Source organism: Saccoglossus kowalevskii, chromosome 10 (assembly GCF_978046115.1).
Source record: "Saccoglossus kowalevskii chromosome 10, keSacKowa6.1, whole genome shotgun sequence".
Classification (NCBI taxonomy): domain Eukaryota; kingdom Metazoa; phylum Hemichordata; class Enteropneusta; family Harrimaniidae; genus Saccoglossus; species Saccoglossus kowalevskii.
This window is the reverse complement of record NC_140650.1, coordinates 23658186-23667681: the sequence shown is the minus strand read 5'-3', so window position 1 is coordinate 23667681 and position 9496 is coordinate 23658186. Positions and strand designations below refer to the sequence as shown.

General features: G+C 33.7%; 1 protein-coding gene across 1 annotated transcript; it reads left to right on the top strand.

The window, feature by feature from the left end:
- Positions 1-1187: 1187 nt before the first annotated feature.
- LOC100370206 (uncharacterized) lies at positions 1188-9168 on the top strand. The gene is made up of 8 exons (XM_006815416.3): positions 1188-1272; positions 1461-1559; positions 3024-3125; positions 3527-3625; positions 4057-4152; positions 4315-4401; positions 8164-8274; positions 8680-9168. The coding sequence occupies exons 3-8, from the start codon at positions 3032-3034 to the stop codon at positions 8754-8756; spliced, it is 564 nt and encodes a 187-aa protein (XP_006815479.2). The 5' UTR covers positions 1188-1272; positions 1461-1559; positions 3024-3031; the 3' UTR covers positions 8757-9168.
- Positions 9169-9496: the final 328 nt, after the last annotated feature.

The following is a 9496-nucleotide window of genomic DNA, read 5'->3' as shown; positions in this document are numbered from 1 at the left end:
TTTTACGATGAGTCTACTGTTGTACATCGTAGTGTGTTTGGTATCATTGCCTAAGGCGTTGACCATTACCGGTGAGTGGTATTAGGCTAATATTATCATTTCAGAATTCAGCAAAATAAATGCAGAATTTCCGAAGACAATTATTGTTGTTCTCTCTACAAGAACCAAATAAACAATATTCAAAAGAAACAGTACATTCTATATATTATATAGTACTGCAATTGAAAAGGATTTCTATAGTCGGTTTAATCGTGTGTGTAATCTGAACCAATGTATGGTCAATGTTCAGTGACCTGTGATGGACAGTCAATGATATTTGTAAAAGAACAGGGTGGAGTTTTGACGTTAGTTTGCTCGTTATGTCTGCAATCAACATTCCCACGTACGTTTGATGAGATGAGTGCATGCACTCCATTCATATTCATATATTTGTCACGTGACTAGTTTCAGCGTGTGTCTGAGTGATGTCATACTTATTAGACATGGCTTGAAAACACGTCGATTGCTTGACGTGTGTAGTTAGATAAATAAATATATATATATACAAATATATATTTTTTAATAATCATGTTAATTCTACATGTTAATGAATACATTTGATTACAAATCATAATTACGCAAAAACGTGGTTCTTGCAGTCCATAACTAAATATTTGTTGAATTCTATGATTAAAAACAGCAATTGTATGTACCAAGCCATTTCGTGCCCGGGAGTTCTCATCTGTAACATTACCGCGATTTATACCAAATTCTAGACCCATACACGTCATGTTATACTCGTCCAAATCTCAAATATAAAAACAGTCTGTATTAAACATTGTATTTGTTCTTACAGTATGTGACCAAGTCTGTGTACATGCGTCTTCTTGCGATGCAAACACTGACGGCTGTGCTTGTAACGCCGGGTGGTCTGGAACACAGTGCGGTGAGACTTGCGCTTTAGGGATTGACCATTACAAACTTAAAATATAGGGTAGATACTTGAGGGTCTGCACATCAAAGCACTGGAGAGGAGAAATTACCACACACATATTCGATGTGCAGTTGTGTAGCAACAGGATTGTGCATAAAACAATATATTATTGTGACATCGAAATATTGAGCAAAAAAGTGGCTATTTTATTTTTTCAGGCAAGTGTCTGTCATTTGTTAACGTTTCTAATATGTCCTTTTCTGTTTCAGATGGGTGTACTAATAATGACGTGTGTGGTCACGGTTCGTGTGTAGGCGGCAGTTGTGTCTGTGATTTGCAATGGATAGGAGAAACGTGTGGTACGTGTTTTCTGTATGTACAATAATATATTGTAGAAGTTAAAAACTACATACATGTGTATTTCAAACAACATTGCTGTTGTGTTGTTTTGTTTATATGTAATTTACAAAGTGTGCAATTATGCGTTCTGATTGGTCGAAGGTTGTATTATAAGGAAGAAATACATGTGTTGAATTTATTTTGGTAGATAAATGTGGTTCTGGTACATGTGTACATGGAGAATGTACCGCTGATAGTGGTTACACAGAGTGTGCCTGTGACGAAGGATGGGAACTTGATAGATGCAGTAGGTATACACTACACTGCCATTTTGCTTCAATGTTAATTACTCTTCAGTCATCTTGTTTTTTTCTCTTGATGAAAAATTTCCTCCCTGTTATATAGGGTGGTACGCATATCGGTTTTCAAAACTGTTGATGAATTGTTGTTTACGGAAACAGTTATAAGCTGTTGGGTAAAAATATTAACGATTTAAAATATAATGAAAAGTGTATTGACATTTTGCATAGTCATTGCATTGATGCTAACTGTTCCAATAATGTTGGGAATAGTTCATTAAACAACAATGAGAAGTAAAGGCACATACATCATAATCGATGTTGCAAAGTAGACTATGATTAGAGTTCCTGCCCATTCCTAGAAAAATGTATGAAATATTTGTGCTTTAATGGATATGAAGAAAAGTACATTTACAACGTTTACAATTTCAAAATATTGAATAGTTTTAAGACATTTTAATAATAGTAGGTTTATTTCTACACAAAAGAATCAATTTTTAACCATAATGAACAACGGATAAATGATTGTGCATTAACTATAACATTTATAAGTTGTGAATAAAATAGGTGACGTATACATTTGTATACACGTCCACGAACAGATTCTTGCAATTATGATAGAAACAAACTTTTGGCCCGAGAATAATGATATTGTCGTAAAAATATTAAAGCGTTCGCTAGCTTTACAAAAACAAATCAAACTAAATTGTAAATACTATCTTCGTTGCACTGTATATTATGTTTCAGGGGTATCATGTGACCAAATAACCAAATGTTATATGTAATTATGTATTTTATTTAGTCTGTTATTTCGCTGTTTTCATTTCGGCATCTCGTTCACAATTCATGATTAACAGGAAACTGTTTGACCAGTACTAATCCTTATATCAAATTATATGTTTGTTTTTTTCTAGATACGAATTTTATTCTTCTAGAAGCGAGGCATTTTTCTCTAATTTTTGTAGAGTTTAGATCTTATATCTGATAGAATGCCATATTTGTGTCTACTAGCAATATTTGATAATATCACGTAGCCCTTTTTTGATATCCATATTACTATTTCCTTGTCTTTTGACCCATAGTTAGATACCTCGAATATTAGGGTTTTTGCACTTATGCAGTGTATTGGCATAGGCACATTTCCACACAATTGTATACATTTTTAAATCAACTTCTCCTTACGTCTGATGTATTCAAAACAGTCGCCATTAAAGGCGGACTGCACCTAGGATATTTATTTTTTTAATTAACCCAGTGGGATGCAATTTGGCGAATAAACCACAGTTGCTAGAAGAACCGTGAAAAAAACCTAGGTATATCTTCTGTGAGTTTCTGGTCTATCTATAAAACAAATAGTCTAGCGGCCGTCTAGCGGCCCTCCATCTTTTAATCATTATCATCTAAGACAATGGTTATTTAAGACAATTTCTCGCTCTCTCTCTCACTCTCTTCCTCACAAACATTTTGCTAAGATTGGTGTATGGTGGACGATGACAATGTATGTAACCATGGAACCTGTAACCGAGAAACCGGACTGTGTGATTGTGATGAAGGATTCAGTGGTTACGATTGCGGTAAGACACGTTCTCGTTTCAAATCTTTGATTTTCCAAGCAATCTAAAGGGAAATTGGTGATGCCTTTAAGGGGTATAATAAAGTGCTACGCGTTTGGTATTCGATGTTCAGTGTTACGTGTAAAATACTTATTCATTTCATTAATCTTCAAAGTTAGACATAAGGTACATTATCAATACTTTGTCCAACTAACTTGCTTATTGATGTGTTGAAGACGGTAAATCAATAATTTTAAAAGAATAATTTTAAAGGCAAATTTGATGAATTTACAGGTAGTATGCCACATTACAATTGTTGACTAACGTAATTGTAATTGCCGTTATATAAGATCTTAGTGGTGTATGTACGTATGTAGGGGAAAAGTACATGAGTATAATATTTGTGTGTTGTCATGTTATAGCTACGTGTGGGGATGGTACATGTGTGCATGGGGAGTGTACAGAAGAGAGTGGTTACACTGAGTGTCTTTGTGATAGGGGTTGGAATGGAACACTCTGTGGTAGGTACAATATATTGTATCCATATATTTCATCTGTCAATGTATAGTCCGACAGCAACTCTTGGGTACATTCGTAATTCTAACATTCTAGTTCAGTCGCATAATTTCGTATTCATCATAACAGCCTGCTAACGGTACACTTATTCCAATTAACTACAGTACAACAAAGTGCGTCGGTGCAAATATCTATCGTAACCTTACAGTGTAATGTATATACTGGTATATTGTATCCAGCATTACCATCTCTTTTCTGTATACACAACATAGTTGTGCTGTCTATAGTGACTCTTATGTGAGCCCCTTATAGTAATTCGTCCAATATCACTACAATAAATCGCACATACGAACGAATTCACAATTAAAATCACAACCACTCAATAAAAATAATTGATTTTTGTTATATTATTGTTGTTTCCCCTATTTTATCTAAGATGTCTGTGTGTCCGATGACGCCTGTATCTATGGTAACTGTGACACAGACACTGGCACGTGTGAGTGTGATGCAGGATGGAGTGGATATGATTGTGGTAAGTCAATAGTACGTCCTAATTCCGTCCGTTTCTTAAGAGCCAGAATTTTTGATATCCTTAAAAGTAAATAAAACCTTAAATATAGGAAAGTATACCTTGGTGAATGTACATTACGTAACGTGATTAATTATTCATGAATATGATGTTTTCTCATTTTAGGAACATGTGGACCTGGTACGTGCATACATGGTACATGTTCTGGCTCTTCTTGCATATGTTCGGGACCGTGGACAGGATTACGATGTGGTATATTCACCTTTTCTCTTAGTTTCATAAATAGAAATGTAATGGACATCAAGGTGCATGCACTAATACATGTTATTCACGATTACACGATTTCTACATTATTTCTTTTTGAAATTACATTGCAGCTGTTTATCACCATATCACTAATATGTGATTGGATATTTTTATGTATTTGAATGTTTTTGCATCACCAAGTCTTAATAGTGCAATGCTCACAGCTATTGCGAGGCAGCAACATTGTCATCTTCATCGTAGAATGTATGTTTGAGGTGACATCAGATTCTGGTCTTGTTTTTAAAATATTCACTATGTTCTTTTTGGATTGGAACAATAGCAAATAAACTGAGCCACGAGCGTAAAGGATGAAGATACAATATACAAATCTTGGATGATAGAAATCCTTGCTCAAAAGTTAAAAGTTTAGCAGATGGTAACTATGATGGTATCAAACAGTGCAGCGTTGTTTTGACAGCAATTCAAGTTCCAAGTAACTAATGAACTCAGCAAATAATGTGACTTGTAATATGCGACAATAAACGATAAGTAGTTTCTGGAGATCGGAACTGACTGTCTCTATTGGCCTGTTACGTATAACAGGTCGTTTGTTTTGAATATGAAAACAAGTAATTCCATTAACTCACTATAAACGTGATTGAAACTAGAAAACGTAAATTTAAAAGTGTCAAGTTTGGTTAAGAAAGAAAACAATAAATAAACGTATTTATATGACGTAGCTTATATACAAAATAATATATTTATGTGTTGAAACATATTTCATACACATGTCACCTTTTTTTAGATGTACTATAAATCAATATTGAAAAAATCCACAGAAACTTCAATTAACATATTTGATTGCTAATACCATACATTATCCATCAAGCCTTTGTTTAAAAAAATTGTTCTAGTTTTTGTCTATAAATGCATAGTGATTGGATAGGATTCGACCTACTCCTATGTTCTCATTTTGGTTAGGTGCAAGAAAGGACTGGTCTTATACTAGGAAATACCAAAACCACACGACACGGTAACTTGTCGGGTTTTCGAATCAGGATTATATACACCATTTATGAGTGAACGTTCTACTCCAGCATTGTCCAGTGTTTCAGCACAAACATGATAATATCCATGGTAACTACTCAAGTCCAAGCTTAATAACGGTCAGGATAGTAGACCGCGTATGGTGCCGATATTTAAAGTCATATAAGAACGTGTGAGAGAGAAACTTATGTTAATTGTGCGTTTTTGTAAAAAAGAAGTGAGGATGAATCTAGTGAAAATAGCAACTTGGGCTTTAAAGGCGACTAAAATGCATTTGAAGTTCCGGAGATTGGTTACAAGTAATAATTCTCCCTTACTATCAAGTGCTGTTGGGGCTCTAGTGGTCACGCAGACATTGTAAATATATGCAGGGTTACTGTGTAACAATTCTCAACTCACTGGCAAGATGCAAAAACAAACAATATCAAATTCAACGAGTTCATCACGACTTCACATCCCAGAAGTATTAGTATTTGGTAGACCATTCGTGTTTGTCAAAAATACAACTGAAAATTTAGTTATACAAAAGCTAATTTCATCTGTGTAATTTTGTTTGGTATAAATATATTGCGAGGCAGATGAACACTTTGTGGATATCATACAACAATGTAAATGTGTTTAGTGTTTAATTCTAAGTCAACGCAACGAGTCTTTGTCAGTGACAAATTGAGGAATTGTATTTATGAAATCTCTACCTGTTTTATCTCACAGTATTGGAATGTTTCATTATTGACTCCCGTGTGCGAAGCACAAAAGGGAGTCTTTGCAGTTACCCTGTCTGTATGTCTGTATGTATGTATGTATGTATGTATGTATGTATGTATGTATGTATGTATGTATGTATGTATGTATGTATGTCACTTTTTTTGTTCCACCGTTATCTCAAGAACCACTAATCAAATTTTGGTGAAACTTGGTACATAGATGCTCTGGGATAATGCGCAGAGTTGATTAGGTTTTGGTAAAAATCTATGAATATTAATTACCTAATTTGCATGATAATTAGCTGATTTTTAGCTGTTCCAAGACTTTTCCACTGATATCTGAAGAACCACTCATTGGATTTTGATGAAATTTGGCACATGGATGCTCTGAACTAGTGCGCAGATTTGATTAGTTTTGGGTAAAAATCTATGAATATTAATTACCTAATTTGCATGATAATTAACTGATTTTAAGCTGTTCTATGACTGTTCCACTGATTTTTGAAGAACCACTCATTGGATTTCAATGAAACTTGGCACATGGATGCTCTGAACTAATGCGCAGATTTGATTAGTTTTATGTAAAAATCTGTTAATATTATTAATTACCTAATTTACATAATGATTAATCAATTTTCGGCTTTTCCACTGATATCTCAAGTACTAATCATAACATTTCAATAAAACTTGGTACATAGGTGTCATATGACACTGCACATACCTGATAGTTTTAGGGTAATATCAGTACATATTAATTACCTAATTTGCATAATTAATTAATTTTCAGCTCTTGATATTTCGAGTAGTAATGATCACGTTTCAATGAAACTTAGCACATAGTTACTTGAGGACTGTGCAGAGACCTAATTAGTTTTTGGGTAAATATTTGTGCATATTAATCACCTTATTAGCATAAATAGTTAATTTTCAGCTTTTCACCTGATACATGTATCTCAAGTACTATCATCACATTTCAATGAGACTTGCGACATAGATATTCTAGGACTATGCAGAGACCTAATTAATTTTGGGATAAATAATTGTGCCTATTAATTACCTAATTTGCATAATTAGTTAATTTTTTGCTGTTCTATGATGTCTAAAAACCACTCATTGGATTTAAATGAAACTTTTAAAGAGTACCTGTCACATTTCAATGAACCTAAGACTATGCACCATATTAGTTTTTGGTAAATATTTATGCTTCTTAATCACCTAATTAACATAATTAATTATAACTGATATCTCAAGTATTGATCATCACATTTGAATAAAACTTGGTACATAAATGCTCTAGGACAATAAACAGTCTGATTAATTTTGGGTTAAAATCTGTAAAAAATTTTTTTGGTTCTAATCACATTTCAATGAAACTTGGTACATTGTGCAGACCTTATTAGTTTTACACTTAAATCTGTTCATATTAGTTACCTTATTTGCATAATTAGTTTTCAGCTATTCCATCAATATCTCAAGTATAAGTAATTTTGAATTAATTTTTAATGTGTCTCCAAAACTCTCAGCACACGGGAGTTCTTTCTAAGCTTTCTTTGATTTTATTTTAATGTATCCACCTCGTCTGTAGTGAGTAAATTTTTCTCATGTTCATGACCATTCGTCGTATTTATTTATTTTTACTTTCAAATTAAAATTGGCGTAAATATTCAAAGAAAATTAAAACTCATCACTACATCAATCTCGGAAATACTCAATACTCATTGCTATATTAACTGACTGCATACCACCGCGGAGAATTGACCCTTTTATTGCTCAGATCATGCATAAGTTTAATAACACTGTTTGTACGCAAAGAAAAATGTAAAGCCGAATATAAAGGTCGTTCCCTTCCAGATATCCGACTAACCAATTGTTTAAAAACAGATTTAAACTGCTTTCTTTAACAAAACAAGTTGAAAGCACTATTCATGAATAAAAAAAATCATGTCGCAACGTTTTTATCAAAACCCAGTATTCTTGATTATTCCACAAATGAATTAATTTATTTATTATTGTGTAGATACATGTGGCAGTACGTTGTGTTATATCGGAGAATGTTATACCAACGACTATGGGTCTGATATGACTTGTGTATGCTATAATGGCTGGACCGGTGGACACTGTGATCAGGGTAGGTGTTGAAACGCACAATAGTTATTACTGTTCAACATACCTTATTGTATGTTTATATTGATGTTAAATAATTTATATTGGTTAACATACCCTACGGTATTCTTATATCAGTAAAGAATTTTGTTATCGTTAACATTGTCGTTAGCTATATAATTGTTATTGATCTACATTGTATTTTTAAGACGTGCAGCATATTTTGACCCCTGTATCAAGTGTGCTTGTATTTATACTACGGTACTTGATGTCTGTTTAGTAGCCTGACATGTAGGTGTGAGTAGGCCCTCACCGGCCGAACGGCATCAGACCTCACTGTGTTGGGTTTGGAGCACTGCTGAGGGCGCAACGCGATCTCGTCAGTCTTTCTGTTTAACAGCTCAGAGAGTTTATTATTGTACTGTTACAGATAACAGTAAAGCTGAACTGGTCGAGACAAGCATGTTGATGCTAGTTATGACTGGCTTAGTCATATTTGCTGGATGATATATATACCTCTTCCACAACTGACCAATTTCGGGAATTTTGTGTTCTCGATATTCCGTCCTATTGCGTAAGCCACTTGTAACATTTCAAAGATGGTCCAATACGGTGCAGGGTTTCGCAATTTTCAAAATCAAATATTGAACTGGAGAACGATTTTAGTAATTATTGCACGGTCATTTACCTCTGAATATAGAATTCACATGGAACAACAATTTTAATAAATCAACTGGCTCAATGCGCTTACCCGTCTTCACCCCCCCCCCACTTATAATTAAAATACATATATACATGTTTACCTTCTTCATTACTCACTATAACATGTAGCGATCGAAATAGTCAATTATTTCTTTTCAATTGTTGTTTTATATTCATTGTTTTGTTTTTACACTTAATAAATTGATTTTTAAATTAGTGTTGTTTCTCGTTTTTGTATTATGAATAGCCTACGATAAAACACAGATCACATATTCTACATGTCTACCAATTCTACCAATCTTCCATGCTGTGTTTGAAAATTGAATAAGATGTTATACTTTTCTCAAATATTCCAAAATATTTGTAACAAAGTACATCTGCACAAATCTGGCCACAAAGGAATTACAAGGGTGGCATCATGCGCATTCTCAATCAGTAGGTATGTGCCAAACGAAGAGGACAATAATGGAACCTGGTTTGCCGTGTTATAAACAGTACGTTTTGTTGTAATTGCTTTTTCTACAGGCTTATCTAAATATAGGGTT